This window comes from Myodes glareolus, chromosome 22, assembly GCF_982192425.1.
Source record: "Myodes glareolus chromosome 22, mMyoGla1.1, whole genome shotgun sequence".
NCBI classification, from domain to species: domain Eukaryota; kingdom Metazoa; phylum Chordata; class Mammalia; order Rodentia; family Cricetidae; genus Myodes; species Myodes glareolus.
Genome location: NC_142047.1, coordinates 51,603,046 through 51,621,395, shown reverse-complemented (window position 1 = coordinate 51,621,395; position 18,350 = coordinate 51,603,046). Strand labels below are relative to the sequence as shown.

The window sequence follows — 18,350 nt, the reverse complement described above, 5'->3', positions numbered from 1 at the left end:
GCCACCCAGGTGCCTTGGTGCAGGCACACCCTACTCTTAGACACCGAGTCCCAGCATCCATTTATCAACACCTGCCACTTGCTAGGCTCTAGAGGATGCCAGAGAGCGGAAGGGACTCCAGAAGTCTCCAGAGATCGGGGACTGGGTAGAGCTGTGAGGATCAGGTGGCTTGGGGGCTTCTGTCACTTGGTCAGCAGTTATCCTTGTCTTCCTCGGCCTAGAATTGCTCATTTGTCACCGTGCTTCTCAAGAGCTTCCCAGGGCCTCCAGGCCAGCCAGGGCTATACAGTGAGACCCTGTCTCAAAAATAAAGTCCAGCTGGGCAGTGGTGGCACACGCCTTTAATCGCAGTGCTCGTGAGGCAGAGGTAGGTGGATCTCTGTGAGTTTGAGGCCAGCCTGGTCTGCAGAGCGAGTTCCAGGACAGCCAGGGCTATAGAGAAACCCTGTCTTGAAAAACAAAAACAGACAAACATAAAAAAGAGGCTCCCAGGGCTAGGCCAGCATTTATTCCACCCCCAGTGCACCTCCTCTCCTCTGGACTAGCAGAATATAGCTGTACCTTCCCTCTCAGTTCCTCCTCCCCAAGATCCTCATTGGCCTTACTTTCAGCTTCTGTGGGCTCATAGTAGGGGGTAGTTCAGGGATCTGCTACTCTGTCTCCTGGGCTGACCTCCTGACCTCATGCTTCTAGTCTATGATAAACGGTACATCCCTGGGACCTCGATAGCTGGCTCCTCTTTCATGCCCAGGCTCCAGTTTTCTTGGCAAGATGGGAGGCAGACTCAGAGAGGTTAAGTAACTTTCCCAAGGCTATACAGAATTGAGACTACTGGAGCATGGGAGGTGCCCATGGCATCTAGCCCCCGAGCCAGTACCCAGTAACCCCTCAACTGTTCCCACAGGCACAGCTGGGGACATGGGCTGCCAGCAGCTGGCTGGAGCTAGGGCTGCTGACGACAGTTTGTGTTCTTTTCCACCATACCCTGGCTTTTCCTGAGGCCTGGGATGGAGCTCTTTTCTGGGAAACCCTTCTGTCAGTGCCAGGGAAAACAGGTCCTGTCAGGTCTCAGTCTCCTGCCCCAGGCAAGGACTGTCTCGTTTCCTCTCAGGTAGCTGGTCACTTCTGTCATTCTGGAGGGTCAGAGAAGGCAGCAGCAGTCCAGGACATGGCCTCTTCTCTGGGGTGTGGGAAGACTAGAAAATGCCTGGCTGGAGAGCTGGAGGTCCTGATGTTCCTGTGTCCCCAGCCCCCACCTCCCTAGAGGTCCCATAAGATACAAGCGTAGCCCTGTTCTCCCTGACCTATGGGATTGGGGCAGTTACCTGTCACCTCTGGATCAAGGATTATGGGTCTGAAGGTGCTCTAAAAATGCAGTGTAGGGTACATGGCATACGCGCATACATTCTCTTTCCCTCCCTCATAAATCCCTCTCCCCAGGAGTCGAACAAAACTGACACAGGGGGGCTGGAGAGATGGCTCAGTGGTTAAGAGCATTGCCTGCTCTACCAAAGGTCCTGAGTTCAATTCCCAGCAACCACATGGTGGCTCACAACCATCTGTAATAAGGTCTGGTGCCCTCTTCTGGCCTGCAGGCATACATGCAGACAGAATATTGTATACATAATAAACAAATAAAAAAAACTGACACAGGGTCTTCAGGGACAGATTTGGGGTCTGGGAGGCAATCCTGCCTTCTAGGGCATCATGACCAAGATGGGACCAAAAGAGGGGCTTGAAGTGTTCCAGAACAGCTGGGCCATTCTGTGCCTGGCCTGCCAGGATTGTGCATGGGGCTCTGAGGGTGACACTTTGTGGCAGTGCTCCAGTGAGAAGGGCAAAGAGTTGTCAGGCTGTGCGCGGCATCAGAGGGGCAGCTGTGGGGCAGGCCTTATCTCTCACCGCAGCGAGGCAGATGAGGCTGGAGCAGCCCTGGGGTGATGAGGCTGATGTCACTTCCCCATGCCTTTAGCAGGACGGTGACAACATGGATGCTGCCCCGGCACTGGGGCCACAGGGAGGCCCTGCCCTGGCCACCAAACGCAGGCTGTGGCTGACCTCCCGCTTCCGGGTCACAGCCCACTGGCTGCTGATGGCTTCTGGAAGGATGCTGACCATTGTGCTGCTAGCACTGGCAGGTACTTTGGGGCAGGGAATACGAGTCTTGACACTGACTGGCATGGGGAGGTGACTCAGAGCTCCCTGATGGGCCAGGCCAGGTGTGACCCAAAGTGCCTGTCTCCCCTCCCCACGTAGGTATAGCCCACCCTTCAGCTTTCTCCAGTGTCTACCTTCTGGTCTTCCTGTCCATCTGCACGTGGTGGGCTTGCCACTTCCCTCTCAGCTCCTTGGGCTTCAACACGCTGTGTGTCATGGTGAGCGCCTTCGGCGCCGGCCATCTCATCTGCCTCTACTGCTATCAGACGCCTTTTGTCCAGGATGTGCTACCGCCCGGCAGCATCTGGGCCAGGTAAGGCTTCCACGTAGGCCTTCTCAGCCAGCCACGGTTGTGCTGCCCTCAGAGCTGGCAGTCGGTGACGTGCCCTCTCTCCAAACAGGGTGTTCGGTCTCAAGAACTTTATAAACCCCCCTAACTGCTCCAGCCCCAATGTGCTGGTGCTCAACACTAACCATTCCTGGCCCATCTACGTGAGTCCTGGTGTCCTGCTGCTGCTCTACTACACAGCCACCTCTCTCCTGAAGCTCCGTAAGAGCCACCGCTCAGACCTGGTGAGTCCCTGCCGTCGCCTCCGCTGGCTTCGGGGACACTGGTGAGACAGATGTCCCGAGGCAGGTCTCCTGGGAGGGCCCAGCCCGGACCACACTCAGGGTTCTGGTCTCTACAGAGGAAAGAGGCACCTAGAGAGGATGAGGAACATGAGCTGGAACTGGATCAGCTGGAGCCAGAGCCCCAGGCTAGGGATGCCACCCAGGTGAGCAGGTGGTCGTGGAAATCCGAAAGTCACTGGGAGCTGCCTGCAGACGATAGCTCACCCGTATGTCCTCTGCAGTGTTTGACGCCGACGTCCACAGGACCTGACATTGACAACTGCACCGTGCACGTCCTGACCAGCCAGAGCCCTGTCCGCCAGCGTCCCAGTGAGTTATAGGCCTGGTGGCTATGGGGTTGCCTTCCTGTGAACATTTAACATTGGCTCTGATCTCTCTGTGGGCAAGTCTGGGACTGCCCCCTAGTGGCCGTAGGTCTTATTTACACACACCTTGTCTTATGCCCCAACCTTCAGGGCCAATCTCTATGACTAAATAGATGATCCCTAAGACCCTTTGGGGGGCTCTCTAAGCCTCCCATTCCCATAGCCCATGGTCCCAGGAGCTTCTGTCGTCCTGGGAGTGGTGGCCTTGGAGTTTCACTGGTTTGCATTTCTGTGGGGACTGTTAGGTTTTTTTCTGGGTCCTTATTTATTTTGAACTTAAAAAAAATCTTTAATTACATTTGTTTATTGTGTGTAGGGTATCAAGCTAATGTATGTATAGGGAAGTCAGAGGACAACTTGCAGGAGTTTGGTCTCTCTTCGTACTATGGGTCTTGAACTCAGGTCCTCAGGCTTGGTGGCAGGCCTTAACCTGCTGAGCCATCTTGCAGACCTCTGCTTTGAAATTATTGCTCTGGTGTTGAAATTATTTTCTGATACTGGAGATTGGCTGCGGGATCTGTGAGCCAGGCTTTATGCTGTACACTGAGCTACATTTCCTGACCTTCACTTTTGCATCTTGTCTGGTGTTTTGTTTTGTTTTGCTTTGCTTTTCGAGACTAGGTTTCTCTGTAGCTTTGGAGCCTGTCCTGGAACTAGCTCTTGTAGACCAGGCTGGCCTCGAACTCACAGAGATCCACCTGCCTCTACCTCCTGAGTGCTGGGATTAAAGATGTGCACCACCACGGCCCAGCCTACTTTTGCAATTTGTTGTTGTCTGGTGCATGTGAGTCACAGATCTGAAAGGGCTGCCTCCTGCATTAGAGTCTTAAAAAGTGAGGCCGGTAGGGTCTGGCCAGGGTCACATGGCCAGAAGGGTCAGATTCTTCTGTTTTGGGCCAGCATCCACTATGGCTGCCTGGTGGGCCCGACCTCATCCCACTTGTACGCCCTGCCCCTGCAGGTGGCCTGCTTCATGTTTTAGGGTCACATTGAATATGGGGAAGGGACTCCAAAGGGTTCCGACGTGGTAGCTAATCTCAGTCCAACCCCCAGCACGCCCCAGGCTGGCTGAGCGGAAAGAGATGTCACCACTACATGGCCTGGGCCACCTCATCATGGACCAGAGCTATGTGTGTGCCCTGATTGCCATGATGGTAAGGAGCAGACCCTGGGGCCACGGCAGTTTTCTTATAGAAGGCAGGGAGGTGGGATGTCGTTCATTTCAGAAACCAGGACCCACAATCTAGTCACCAGAAACAGTCCTGGAATTGTCCATGGAAGTCACCCACATCCCACATATGTGTGCAGTGCATATATACACAATGTTGTGTGTGGGTCCCTCATAGGGGCCTTACTATTGGGTACTGAAGAGCGGGTCAGGTGTCCCGTGCAGTCCCTGCTCACTGGCCCTGGCCGTCCAGGTGTGGAGCATCACGTACCACAGCTGGTTGACCTTCGTGCTTCTGCTCTGGGCCTGTCTCATCTGGACCGTGCGGAGCCGCCACCAGCTGGCCATGCTGTGCTCGCCCTGCATCCTGCTCTATGGGCTGACACTCTGCTGCCTGCGCTATGTGTGGGCCATGGAACTTCCCGAGCTGCCCACTACCCTGGGTCCTGTCAGCCTGCACCAGCTGGGGTTGGAGCACACACGCTACCCCTGCTTGGACCTTGGTGCCATGGTGAGTGTCATCTGCCACATCTGGGCAGTGGTGGGATTTCTTTCTTTTTTTTTTTTAATATTTTTATTTATTTATTATGTATACAGTGTTCTGTCTGCATGTATGCCTGCAGGCCAGAAGAGGGCACCAGATCTCATTACAGATGGTTGTGAGCCACCATGTGGTTGCTGGGTATTGAACTCAGGACCTCTGGAAGAGTAGTCAGTGCTCTTAACCTCTGAGCCATCTCTCCAGCCCCGTGGTGGGATTTCTACCCAGGAACCCAGAAGGAAAATAAGTGTTAATTGGTCACGTGATCGGTTGAGTGGACACTGTAGGAGAGTATGTCTAATTCATCATTGAGTTACTCTGGGTCCACTCTAGAATACAGAAGTTGTGCTGGGTGATGGTGGTGCACGCCTTTAATCCCAGCACTTGGGAGGCAGAGGCAGGAGGATCTCTGTGAGTTCGAGACCAATCTGGTCTACAAGAGCTAGTTCCAGGACAGGCTCCAAAGCTACAGAGAAACCCTGTCTCACACGCACACACACACACACACACACACAAAATACATATATGTGGTGTATGTGTTCCAAGCATGTTTGCTGAGTGACTGAGTGGCATTGTGCTGTTGCAGGTGCTATCTCCACGTCCTTGATGTTGTGGGTGACCTTGGGTGTTCATGACTTGTGTCTAGTCAGTTTGGCTCTTGAGTCACCCAGGTGTTCCTGCGTGAGGCAGGTGTATAACAGTGTCTTGATGCCTGCCCATGGTTTGTGGGCTGATGGATTGCAATATAGTTCATGAGACTGCGCACCTATGTGTGTACTAGTATGAGTGTCTGTATGCATCTTTAATAATAGGAGTATAAACATGTGAGTTTGGCCAATGTATGTAAGGCTGTGAACCTATGTCTGTGAGGCTTTTATGTGCATCTGTGAATCTGCGGCCATGTAAGCCTACATGTGTGAGTGAGGTTGCATTTGTGGTCATGGGAGGGGCCGAGGGCTTTCTATGGCCCCACGTCATGTACTGGGCCCTCGAGTGACACCCCTGCTCCCCACAGCTGCTCTACCTGCTCACATTCTGGCTCCTGCTGCGCCAGTTTGTGAAGGAGAAGCTGCTAAAGAAGGCAAAGGTGCCTGCTGCACTGCTGGAGGTCACGGTGGCGAACACAGGTAAGTAGCACGTGGGGCTGGAATAGCCGCCACCCCCTGTCCTCCCTCTGCCAAGGCCGTCACTCCGCCTTCTGTCCTGTTCCGCAGAGCCCACACAGACTCAGACGCTGCTGCGGAGCCTGGGGGAGCTGGTCACAGGCATCTATGCCAAGTACTGGATCTATGTGTGCGCCGGCATGTTCATCGTGGTCAGCTTTGCTGGCCGCCTGGTGGTCTACAAAATCGTCTACATGTTCCTCTTCCTGCTGTGCCTCACCTTGTTCCAGGTGCCCACGGCGATGGGCAGGGAGGGCTAGTGAGCGGGCTCTGTTCCTCGCTTGCCCCGCTCACCGGTCATCACTTGCAGGTCTACTACAGCCTGTGGAGGAAGCTGCTCCGGGTCTTCTGGTGGCTGGTGGTGGCCTATACCATGCTGGTGCTCATTGCAGTGTACACCTTCCAGTTCCAAGACTTCCCCACCTACTGGCGCAACCTCACGGGCTTTACAGATGAGCAGTGAGTAGCGGGCCGCAGCGGCACCTTCCCTCGTCCCTACCCCATGCCTAGGCTCTGTTCCTGCTCACAGTGGGTGGCGGGGCAGGGCAGACTGATGGTACTGACGGCTTTCTTCTGCCAGGTTGGGAGACCTAGGCCTGGAGCAGTTCAGCGTGTCGGAGCTCTTTTCCAGCATCCTCATCCCTGGCTTCTTCCTGCTGGCCTGTATCCTGCAGCTGCACTACTTCCACCGGCCCTTCATGCAGCTCACTGACCTAGAGCACGTGCCCCCACCAGGCACCCGCCGCCCTCGATGGGCTCACAGGTTCACTGCCTTCCAGGGCCGTGGGGGCCCAGTGTTTTCTCAGTCTGTGTCATGGGGTGAGGTGGCCATTCTCAGCTTGGACAGGAGCTGAGATGCCGCTCTGGTCCCTGTACACTCGGGCTAGAGTCCACAGATGACAGTGGGGAGGAAGTGCAGGGACGGGGGCTTCCCCAGGGAAAGAAGAAACAGGAACACAGGTAGGAAGTGGCTTTTGATCTCTCCCAGGCAGGACGCGGTGAGCGAGGCCCCTCTGCTACAGCAGCAGCAGGAGGAGGAGGAGGAGGGGGTCTTCAGGGATGATGGGCTGGGCGTGGATGGGCCCCACCAGGCCACGCAGGTCCCTGAAGGTGAGTCTGGAAAGGGTGGGCAGAACACAGCCCGACAGGGCACACAGGGTGCCAAGATATGGGTCTGTGCTCAGTTCTGCCACCTCCTGGATATGGATTTGAGGAAGGCACACATAAGCCCCAGGAGTCCCAACCTTCATTTCTGGCCCTACCCCTTTCTCCTTGAGTCCAGCCAAGCTTCTCCTCACTTCTGTCCCTTCCATACTGAGCCCCACCCCATCCCTGCTAAACCTCATCCTCCCCACCAAGCCCTACCCACTCACCAAGCCACCAGCCAAGCCATATCCCACTTGCCAGAGTCTTGCTTCTCTTTACTGAACCCCCCTCTCTCCACCAGCACTGAGCCCCTCCCCTTTTACAGTCCGCCCTCTTACCAAAGCCCACTGAGTTTCTATCTTCCTAAGCCCCACCCTCCTCACTGAGCCCCACCTCCACAGGTGCAGCCAGCAAGTGGGGTCTAGTGGCTGACCGGCTGCTGGACCTAGCCGCAAGCTTCTCCGATGTCCTCACTCGCATCCAGGTGTTTGTGCGGCGCCTACTAGAACTGCACATCTTCAAACTGGTCGCCTTCTACACTGTCTGGGTGGCCCTGAAAGAAGTGAGTGTAGCGTCCTGGGCTTGGTTTCCTTGTCTGAAGCAGGGCCGATCACTCCTGGCCTGGCTTTGCTGGCTGCCCTAGAGCCAGGCCCGACGGGTCGTGGCAGTTGTCCTGGAGTTCAGTCCAGGTGCTCCCTGGTTTGCCCACTGCCGCCTGTTCCCCATAGGTATCTGTGATGAACCTGCTGCTGGTGGTGCTGTGGGCCTTTGCTCTGCCATACCCACGCTTCCGGCCCATGGCCTCCTGCCTCTCCACCGTGTGGACCTGTATCATCATCGTGTGCAAGATGCTCTATCAGCTCAAGATTGTCAACCCACACGAGTACTCCAGCAACTGCACAGAGGTGTGGGCAAGGGGGGCTTCCCCAGGGTCCAGGCGGCTTCCCCAGGATGAGTTGTCCCTGCTGGAGTGATTTCTCATGGAATGTGGAGTCACTGGGCCAGTGATTCCTGTAACCAGAGCAGAGGCCCTCGGGACAGCTGTGCCTAGATAGTCACCTGGTTCTGTCCTTTCTGTTTGTGCTTCTATTTACACCCATGGCCTTGGCCTGTCCCTGTAAAAGGGACAGCTTGCTGCTTTTCATCCCGCCCAGCTCCTGGCCACCTGGCTAGCTTTACCCGAAATAATTACATGGAAACTGTATTCATTTAAACACTGCCTGGCCCATTATATCTAGCCTCTTCTTGGCTAACTCTCACATCTTAATTAACCCTCTTCTTGGCTAACTCTCACATCTTAACCCATTTCTAATAATCTGTATGCCACCATGAGGTCGTGGCTTACCGGCATGAGTCTAGCCAGCTTCCATCTCTGGAAGGGAAATCATGGTGTCTGCCTCATTGCCTTTTCCCAGCATTCTGTTCTGTCTACTCTGCCCACCTAATTTTCTGCCCTATTAAAAGGCCAAGGCAGTTTCTTTATTAACCAATGAAAGTAACACATAGACAAAAGACCCACCTATATCATGTCCCCTTCCCCATCAAGGTGGTCCCAAGACTGACAGCCCAATGAACCTCTGGTAGGGCATCTGTTGTCTATTCTGGACTCAACCTGGAGCTTCAGCTGTGGGATAGGTTTAAGATAGCACCACAGTCCCTACTCCATCCTGACCTGGGACCTAGGGCTTATGCTCACCCCTCTCTGCAGCCCTTTTCCAACAGTACCAACCTGCAGCCCATGGAGATCAATCAGTCTTTGCTGTACCGTGGCCCTATCGACCCTGCCAATTGGTTTGGGGTGCGGAAGGGCTTCCCCAACCTGGGCTATATCCAGGTGAGTGAGGACTGGCAGCCAGGGCAGATGGTCCCCTGATGGTCACTGATGGTCCCCACTGACTCCTAGCCCCACCTACACAGAACCACCTACAGATCCTTCTGCTGCTGGTGTTTGAGGCTGTAGTGTACCGGCGCCAAGAGCACTACCGCCGGCAGCACCAGCGGGCCCCTCTGCCTGCCCAGGCCGTGTGTGCAGACGGCACCCGCCAGAGGTTGGACCAGGACCTACTTAGTTGCGTCAAATATTTCATCAACTTCTTCTTCTACAAATTCGGGCTGGAGGTGAGGCCGGGTATTCACACATCACTCCTTTTGGCAGGACTGATGACAAGAGGCTCCGTTGAGCATCTGTAATGATGTCTAAGTGCTCGAAGCACAGCATACCCTGAGGCTAGCTGAGAGGCTGGCCCATGGTGCTCAGGAAGGCCAGGGAGGTGCCCTGGCAGGAGTCAGCCAAGGCTGGCCAGTGTCTGAAGCTAAAGTCTTCTCCAGCCATGGACCCCCTCATCCCTGAGCCTTGGCCTGCTCCTTCCAGTATGGTGGAGATATGTCTAGCCTCTGCTGCCCACCTAGGATAGTGGTTTAGGTGACTGGCCCTCCAGTAAAGAGGAGCCACTCTGCGACCTCAAGGCAGGGGTCCTCTGAGTCTCTGTATCCGGAGCAGGTTAAAGAGTCCTTCCTATCATTATGTCCATCCCTTGTATTCCCTCCAGATCTGCTTCCTGATGGCTGTGAATGTGATCGGACAACGCATGAACTTCATGGTGATCTTACATGGCTGTTGGCTGGTAGCCATCCTTACACGCCGGCGCCGTGAAGCCATCGCCCGCCTCTGGCCCAATTACTGTCTATTCCTTACATTGTTCCTGCTGTATCAATACCTGCTGTGCCTCGGCATGCCACCCGCACTGTGCATTGGTAAGCCACGGGTTGGGGGGGCATGTGGTTGCATGGAGAGTCGTGGGCTGCTTCCTGGCCACCCTCCTGGACTTCGCTCACGTCCCTTCCTGGCCACACCTAGATTCCTGTCAAGGGCACCAATTACATTCTCTGTGACCTGCACATTCTCGCTGGGCCACATGAGCTATAGTTGTGACATGGCTTGAGGTTGGCTTTCTGAGGGCAGGGCAACCTAAGCCTGTAGGGCTGTGGCCTCTTGTGACAGCCTATTGCAACAGGGCCATTGTCAGGTGTGTATTCTGTATTAAAATGGCATCAGTTCTTTTTTTTTTCTTTTTTTAATTGATTTTTACTGAGCTCTATATTTTTCTCTGTTCCCCTCCCTGCCTCTCCCCTCCCCTTCAACCCTACTGCAAGGTCCCCACACTCCCAATTAACTCAGGAGATCTTGTCTTTTTCTACTTTCCATGTAGATTAGATCTATGTATGCCTCTCTTAGTGTCCTCGTTGTTGTCTAAGTTCTCTGGGATTGTGATTTGTAGGCTCCAGTTCTTTCTTGTAGTTGTGTTCAGTTTGGCCTTTGGCTTCCTTTTAGGCCACCAACCAGCTCCCAAATCGTAACACGGAGACTTCTTCTTTTTTTTCAAAACTTTATTTAACTTTATTTCATGCGCATTGGTATAATGTCAGATTCTCTTGAACTGGAGCTACAGACAGTTGTGAACTGCCATGTGGGTGCTGGGAATTGAACCCAGGTTCTCTGGAGGAGCAGTCAGTGCTCTTAACCACTGAGCCATCTCACCAGCCCCACACGGAGACTTCTTATTAGCTCTGAATGCTTGGCCTCATAGTATGCTTGTCCCACTAGCTCTTATAACTTAAATTAACCTCTTTCCCTTTATCTGTGTTTTGCCTCGGGACTTTTTTACTTTTCTTTCCTTCTGTGTGTCCTATTTCCTCCTCCTGTGACTGGCTGATTGACTGGCTGGCTGGCTGGCGGGCCCCTGGAGTCTCCCCCTTTCTCCTTTGTTCTCTCAACCTTACTTATTCTCTCTGCCTGCCAGCCCCACCTAGCTTCTACTGCCTAACTATTGGCCATTTGGCTTTTTATTAGACCACTTGGGTACCTTAGGCAAGCAAGGTAAAACAAATGCATCACATCTTTACCTCCTTAAACAAATGCAGTGTAAACAAATGTATCACATCTTTATCTCATTAAACAAATGCAGCATAAACAAATGTATCACATCTTTATCTCATTAAACAAATGCAGCATAAACAAATGTATCACATCTTTGCCTAGTTAAACAAATGTATCACATCTTTACATAGTTAAAGTAGTATTCCACAAAACTGTATTCTCTGTAGCTTTCATCCAGCTTTCCCCATCTCTATGACATTTCTGGAAAGCCAGGCTGGTAGCTTTGCCACATGCCCCAAGGGTTGGATGTGTTTAGCTAGGCCTGGGGGACTTGATTGGCATGGGCTTCATGATGGTTCCATGGAGGTGGTGTGACCCATGACTATAACCAAGCTTGTCCAATTGACCTATTCACATTTGGCTGCCCACATCTGGGTGCTACAGACACCATTAACACAGAGTGACTCTGCCCACTGCTCCAGAGATGGTCTTTCTTTCTCTCCTCATGTGTCTTCAGTCTTCCAATAACTTCTTTGCAGAGGAGAGCTTGCATTTTTCAATCGCCTGTTTAAAGTTTCTTTTGGTATCCTCGGGGTAGAGGTGGAGCCCATGACTTAACATGTGTTAGGCAAATGCTCAGGCACTGAGCTACACCCCAGTCCCTCGTCTTTGTTTTCAACAGTGGAAAGCATTTCAGGTTCCCAGACTGTCCTCCTGCCCCAGGTTGTGGAAACCCAGTAGGCATCTTTCTCTGCAGCAGGGTGATTCCTGGGGATTTTCTTGTCCTTTGTGTCCTTGAGGAATGGACAATCTCTCCTCCCTGTGATATTGCCTGAGATGTCTCCCAGAGCTCGGTTATGTGCCTGGAACAGTTTCAGACATTTCAGACAACTTCTGAGAGTGTCCCTGGGGATACCATGTCTTCTTGCTGGTGGCCTTAACCTTCTTGACTCAGCTACAGTGGCATCTGCCAGGTTTTCCCATGGACATTTGTATTTTTTTCCTTATAATGAATTAATATCACAGGGGGATGCTTTAAGATTATGCAAATCTCATTTCCCATTCGGCGTCTTCTAAAAGAGAGCTATTGCCCCTTCTGTTTGTTTATTCAAATGTCTGTTCCTATGCTGAGATAACTGGATTTTTTCCTTTCTCTACTCTGGAGCCATTGCTGTGTGCTTTGTCTCTCAAACCGTCTAGCTTTGGCTATCGGTATTCCCAGCCCTCTCATGGCCTGGTCTTCCCAGGGACATTGACATTCCTACTCCTGAGATTCCTGTTTCATCTTGTGCCCCTGGCCACAGAGCCCCAGTCCTATTCAGACAGAGCTTTAGGACAGACCTATTGTGACTATAACCCTAGGGTGCCACTACCTGTGGTCCACATGGCTAGTGGTGCCTCCTTCTTCTCTTGAAGCATGGTTTTCTGTGACTCTAGCTGGTTCCTTTCTTCCCAGCACCTTCTGAGGTCTTCACTCAATGATCTTCCACTTTGTCCGTCTTCCTCCAATACCTAGAACACTCTTTTGACATAGTGAGAGTTGTACTGTGTCATTCCGTCCTTCAGATTTGATGAGTTCACACAGGGCCCTGGTTGGTTCATTTGTTTGCTTATTTTGGCTCTTTGAGACAATGTCTCTGTGTAGCCTGGCTATCCTGGAACTCACTCTGTAGACCAGGCTGGCCTCGAACTCAGAACTCAGAGGCCTGCCTCTGCCTCCCAAGTGCTAGAATTAAAGGTGTGCACCCCTGCTGCCCCAGCTTGGGCCCTGGTTCTTGACAAGAATGCCAACTACCATGCATGCCCTTCATGCAGCCCTTTGAAGTCAGCCCTGCCCTTCCTCGGGCACCAGGCTATCTTCTGTCCAATCCAAGAATGTCACATGATAGAATGATGCAGTGTGCTCTGTTGCAATTGGCTTCTCTCTCTTAGTGGGCGCAATCAAAATTCCTCAGGTGTTTGCTTTCTGTTAGCAGGTGATGACAGGGTCTCTCAGGTGTTCTTATTCACTTAGGCAGAATTCTTCCAGGTGTTGTTGCCTCAGCAACAGTATCCAAGGTGTGCCATAGTCGTTGAAGAATTTCTGGATTATTTCCAGCTTTGGGTCATTATTTTACATGTTTTATGCTATTAAATTATTTAAACATAATTTATTCCAAACACTGGCATCTCCTTGGGAAGTACCTGCCTTGTCTCAGGCGAGGCTCAACATGGTCCTGCCCTCTGACCATTAGTGACCTCTGCCACCTCCAGCTCACTTTCCCCAGACCTGGTGTAGTTTCTGTTTAGAAATTCACATCCTGTTAGACTCTCTGTATCCGTGGGTCAGTGTTCTAAAGACTGTGAGTGGTGTTGAGAATAACTAGTTAACTAGTTAACCACACCGGAATGTGTGACACAGTCACTGGCTTCTGAGACTCCTGGTAGCAGAGGGGGGTGAGGACAGCTTGTGCCTTTTCTGATGTGCCCCCCACCCACAGACTACCCATGGCGCTGGAGCCAGGCTATCCCCATGAATTCTGCTCTCATCAAGTGGCTGTACCTGCCCGACTTCTTCAGAGCCCCCAACTCCACCAACCTTATCAGTAAGTGCAGCCCCACCACTCACTCCAAGATACCTGCCCACCCCACAGGAGAGTGTAAAGACTCCATAGGCAGGGTGCTTGTTGGATACACAGGGACCTGTGTCTGGAACCAGCAAGGGGACAAATTGTCTAGGTGCTGACAGTCGAGTGGTGCTTCCTTCCATGGGAGAGCCATGCCACCCCACAGCCTCATCCAGATGGGGCCGAAGGGCTGACCCTCATACAAACAAAACATGTCAAATGAGTATATGGATGATCACAGCGTGGTCATAGGTGTGAACACTGATGGCCCCACAGCATGCAGGGAGATCTACAGCAGCCCACGCTCCCTGACGCATGTGCACGTGTACAGCACACACAGAGACTGGTGTGTCCCGTTGCCGGCTCTTATGTCTGGACATTTCTCGGCTGTGAAATGGGAGCGGCTCCTCAGCCCCTCAGCCACCCTTTCTCACGTGCACGCCGCATTATTAGCAGCTCTCCTGTCCTGCAGGTGATTTCCTCCTGCTGCTCTGCGCCTCTCAGCAGTGGCAGGTTTTCTCGGCTGAGCGTACCGAGGAGTGGCAGCGCATGGCTGGCCTCAACACTGACCACCTGGAGCCCCTGCGAGGGGAGCCCAACCCTGTACCCAACTTCATCCATTGCAGGTAGGTCCCGTTCTGCCCACTCTGAAGCACCTGCTCAGAGGGGATAGCTGGCCTGAACCAGCAACCTCAGTGATATCCCCACTTGCCAGGTCCTATCTGGATATGCTGAAGGTAGCCGTCTTCCGCTACCTGTTCTGGCTGGTGCTCGTGGTGGTGTTTATCACAGGGGCCACCCGCATCAGCATCTTTGGGCTGGGGTACCTGCTGGCCTGCTTCTACCTGCTGCTCTTCGGCACTACCCTGCTACAGAAGGACACGCGGGCCCAACTCGTGCTGTGGGACTGCCTTATCCTCTATAACGTCACTGTCATCATCTCCAAGAATATGCTCTCGGTGAGCAGACTGCCTACCCAACCCTGGCCCAGGCCTCCCCAGAGCCCTGCATTAACCTGCCCCCCTCCCGGCCCCAGCTCCTGTCCTGTGTCTTCGTGGAGCAAATGCAGAGCAACTTCTGCTGGGTCATCCAGCTCTTCAGCCTCGTGTGCACAGTAAAAGGCTACTACAATCGTGAGTGGGCAGGAAATACGGGTGAGGGGCAGGCACAAGCATCTCCACTGCTTCTGGTGCTGACCCCTAGCCTTGCTGGCCTCTGCTACACAGCCAAAGAGATGATGAGCAGAGACCGGGACTGCCTGCTGCCTGTGGAGGAAGCCGGGATCATCTGGGACAGCGTCTGTTTCTTCTTCCTGCTACTGCAACGGCGCATCTTTCTCAGCTACTACTTCCTGCACGTCAGCGCTGACCTGAAGGCCACCGCCCTTCAGGCCTCCAGGTCTGCCTAGCTTCTTTGCCCTGGGGTGGGGTAGCGTCCCTCATCCTCAGCACAGGTTTCCCCTCGGACATCTCTCAATCTTGTCACCAAAAAGGAGAGCAAAGGACCCCCTAGCACTTTGGTATCACCAGAGCTGCCCTTACTGCCCACACTGAGCAGACAATGTGGCCCTGCAGTGATTTAAACCAACATATGACCCAAATTGGCCTGAGTGTCTCCCAGCTGGAGGGCTGTGACATGGTATCATGCTCCCAACAGAGGTCTCTGCCCCTGGAGCTGAACTTAGGGCCAGCAGCTTCATCTTCCTACCCCAGAGCAGCTACCCAATGCCCCTTCCTGTGATGGTGTGCTGCCCCAGGAAAACAGGTGGCAGAAGATATTTCTTCTCACGTGGCTGCAGGTCTCTCCTAGCATGTGCCTCAGTAAGAGTAGGAGGACCAGGCGGGTCCCTAGGGGCAGGGGTTTGAGTTCAGTCAGTCCCAGAGGTAGAGAAAAACCTGTGCATCTAGAGGGAAGTGCTGAGGTCTCACTCTTCCCTTCAGGGGTTTTGCCCTCTACAATGCAGCCAACCTTAAGAGCATCAACTTCCACCGCCAGACTGAGGAGAAGTCGCTGGCCCAGCTGAAAAGACAGTAGGTGTCATCTGGGCTAGGGACCCTTTGATCCTTCTGGCCAGCCTGGCACTCAGAGCTCCTTCCTGCTCACAGGATGAAGCGCATCCGTGCCAAACAGGAGAAGTACAGGCAGAGCCAGGCAAGCCGTGGTCAACTCCAGTCCACAGACTCCCAAGATCCCAGCCAGAGGCCGGGTAAGCATGTTGCTGTGGAGACCACGCCCTACTTGGGAGGCTGGTATCTTAGAGGCTGTTGGCTGAAGGAGCTCCCACAGCAAGCATGGACAAAACCCAACAGCTCAGCAAGCATGGACAAAACCCAGCAGATGCCCCCCATACACACTGCATCCATACTGGTCATACTGCTGGAGCCTCTCTGCACCTGTGCCAGTGATGTGCCTTAGGGCCCCACACCCTTGTCCTGTCCTGTGTTATGTGTAAGTGGTATGCTTCAGGACTAGTCCTGTGCCATGTGTTCCCCTCTGTCCCAGCAGGCCATATGGCCACCTGGGACTGTCCACCTGCACTTGTGTCCCCTGTCCATCCCTTCAGGGCTCTGAGATGTGGCTCCACATGGAACCTTGTCCCTGCAGGAGTTCTGTGTCTGTTTCTGTCTTTGCCATGTGCCCTTGTGCCCAAGATAGGCTGCCCTTACAGCCTCCCTTGCTTGTTCACGCTTGCCTTGCCCCTCCACAGGGCCTGACAGCCCAGGGGGCTCCTCCCCGCCACGGAGACAGTGGTGGCGCCCCTGGCTGGACCACGCCACAGGTATCCGGCCTTCACCTCTCTGCACTTGTGCTATTGAACCCGACACCTACTAGCTTTTCCTTGTCCTGTCTGGTCACGTCAGAATCTCTGACCTGTGTTCTGTGCATGGACCACCTTCCCTATCCTGCTGAACCCTGGACGGGATGGTTCTAGTGGGAAGGGGGGCACTCAAGCAAGGCCTTGTGGGTGGAAGATGCTGTGGGGAATATCATTCTTAACAATGGGTCTGCTACCACCCAAGTCAAAACTTAAGATAAGAACGCTAGGATTTTCTGGGTCTGGCTAGGGAGGAATCGGCTCTGCCATGGAGTCCAGCTCTCACATACACATATCCTTTCCTGTCCCTGCTGACTATAGTCATCCACTCTGGGGACTACTTCCTGTTTGAGTCGGATAGCGAGGAGGAAGAGGAGGCCCTACCTGAGGACCCCAGGCCTGCAACTCAGAATGCCTTCCAGGTGAGTTGGAGCCATGCCTTCCTGCTTTGTCTATGGAGTTCCTGAATGGGGCAGTGTGAAGGGACAGATATCCAAGGGCCTTGGAGTCCTGCTCCTATATATCATAGAAGTCCGCCTAGCCCATCAGACCTGTCCAGGTAGCTGCTGAAACAGGCTGTAGATATGAGAGTCATAGGTAGCCCCTCTACTACATTTCATGAAAGTCCCGGCTCTGACACCCTCCTCCTTACCTCCTGGGCTCTATGAGTGTCACCTGATCTGAGAGAAAGGCTACATGTGTTTGATGGATACTGGTGTCTAGGAGAGGCCCTGGTTCTGAGGGATGGGTCATGCTGGGCAGCTGCATGTCTGCCTTCTGGTTATCACAGTCTCTTGAGTCCATTTCCAGAGAGGACTTGAGCAGGTAAAGACCCACAGCTAGATAGAGAACAGGAGCTAAGGATTCGATATGGCCGTCCCTCCATCCTCTTCCTTGGGAGGGGACCATGATACTAGGCTGAATGGATGTCTCAGCTCGAGATGCCAGAATTCTAACCAGGAAATCTGGCTGCAGATGGCATACCAGGCATGGGTAACCAATGCCCAGACGGTGCTGAGGCAGCGTCGGGAACAGGCACGGCGGGAGCAGGCAGGACAGCTGACTTCTGGTGAGTTGTGCTTGGGGGACTCCAATGGGGAAGCTGCAGGGCAGGGCTACCTGATGCTGATTATCCCTGTGCCCAGGAGATGACTTGAGCCCGGAGGTGGAGCCAGCAGAGGCCCCAGAGGATGAGATGGCAGGTATGTGGGCTTGCTGGGAAGAGGGCAGGGAGCTGAAGGCTCTTGCAACCAGCCAGCCCTCCAGCCCCATCCTGCTCTCTTTGTAGGCCGCAGTCACATGATGCAGCGTGTGCTGAGCACCATGCAGTTCCTGTGGGTGCTGGGCCAGGCCACAGTAGATGGGCTAACACGCTGGTTGTGCACATTCACAAAGCACCACCGCACCATGAGTGATGTGCTGCGTGCAGAGCGCTATCTGCTCACCCAGGAACTTCTGCGGGTAAGGGCCCCTTGGGCCAAGCCCCTCCTATACCTCATCAAGGCCACACCCATATCTACTCCCTGCTAAGCACTGGTGAGCAGAACTGGGCCCATCCCAATGGCCTGAGAGCTTTTCCATGCTCTCCGCAGAGTGGAGAGGTCCGCCGAGGGGTGCTGGACCAGCTTTACGTGAGTGAAGCCGAGACCACACTGTCAGCAGGTCCCATGGAGACACGTGATGGACCCAGCACAGCCTCAAGGTTGGTGCAGGACCCGAGGGGCCTGGGGTGAGCCAGGGTCCCTGTTTCTGCTTGTCCTCTGGTCCAAAGCAGGGACTGAGCCCTGAGCTGCTGACAGGTCATCAGGGTATAGCACTGTTTAGTCTCAGCTACTCCTTGTTTTTCTCCAGGCACCATTCTCTCCTTCCCCAGAGTCTA

The 18,350-nt window shown here is 53.7% G+C and overlaps 1 protein-coding gene across 3 annotated transcripts in view; it reads left to right on the top strand.

Annotated features, from left to right (window-relative positions):
- Piezo1 (piezo type mechanosensitive ion channel component 1 (Er blood group)) overlaps nt 1-18,350 on the top strand; it is a 65,582-nt gene that overhangs the window by 41,080 nt on the left and 6,152 nt on the right. The window contains exons 6-35 of one of the 3 annotated variants that reach the window (XM_085681841.2): nt 1,976-2,138; nt 2,257-2,470; nt 2,559-2,730; nt 2,847-2,933; nt 3,012-3,099; nt 4,209-4,309; nt 4,577-4,834; nt 5,880-5,991; nt 6,079-6,257; nt 6,338-6,486; nt 6,608-6,790; nt 7,016-7,137; nt 7,575-7,735; nt 7,902-8,078; nt 8,882-9,007; nt 9,091-9,291; nt 9,723-9,927; nt 13,531-13,635; nt 14,129-14,282; nt 14,372-14,615; nt 14,693-14,789; nt 14,883-15,054; nt 15,597-15,686; nt 15,762-15,862; nt 16,364-16,435; nt 16,793-16,893; nt 17,447-17,540; nt 17,617-17,673; nt 17,760-17,932; nt 18,064-18,173. In XM_085681841.2, coding sequence (XP_085537967.2) covers nt 1,976-2,138; nt 2,257-2,470; nt 2,559-2,730; nt 2,847-2,933; nt 3,012-3,099; nt 4,209-4,309; nt 4,577-4,834; nt 5,880-5,991; nt 6,079-6,257; nt 6,338-6,486; nt 6,608-6,790; nt 7,016-7,137; nt 7,575-7,735; nt 7,902-8,078; nt 8,882-9,007; nt 9,091-9,291; nt 9,723-9,927; nt 13,531-13,635; nt 14,129-14,282; nt 14,372-14,615; nt 14,693-14,789; nt 14,883-15,054; nt 15,597-15,686; nt 15,762-15,862; nt 16,364-16,435; nt 16,793-16,893; nt 17,447-17,540; nt 17,617-17,673; nt 17,760-17,932; nt 18,064-18,173 — 4,268 coding nt within the window. Of the gene's footprint in view, nt 1-1,972; nt 2,139-2,256; nt 2,471-2,558; nt 2,731-2,846; nt 2,934-3,011; nt 3,100-4,208; nt 4,310-4,576; nt 4,835-5,879; nt 5,992-6,078; nt 6,258-6,337; nt 6,487-6,607; nt 6,791-7,015; nt 7,138-7,574; nt 7,736-7,901; nt 8,079-8,881; nt 9,008-9,090; nt 9,292-9,722; nt 9,928-13,530; nt 13,636-14,128; nt 14,283-14,371; nt 14,616-14,692; nt 14,790-14,882; nt 15,055-15,596; nt 15,687-15,761; nt 15,863-16,363; nt 16,436-16,792; nt 16,894-17,446; nt 17,541-17,616; nt 17,674-17,759; nt 17,933-18,063; nt 18,174-18,350 lie in introns of all 3 variants that reach the window. The other 2 variants (XM_085681840.2, XM_085681843.2) reach the window with 2 other exon arrangements.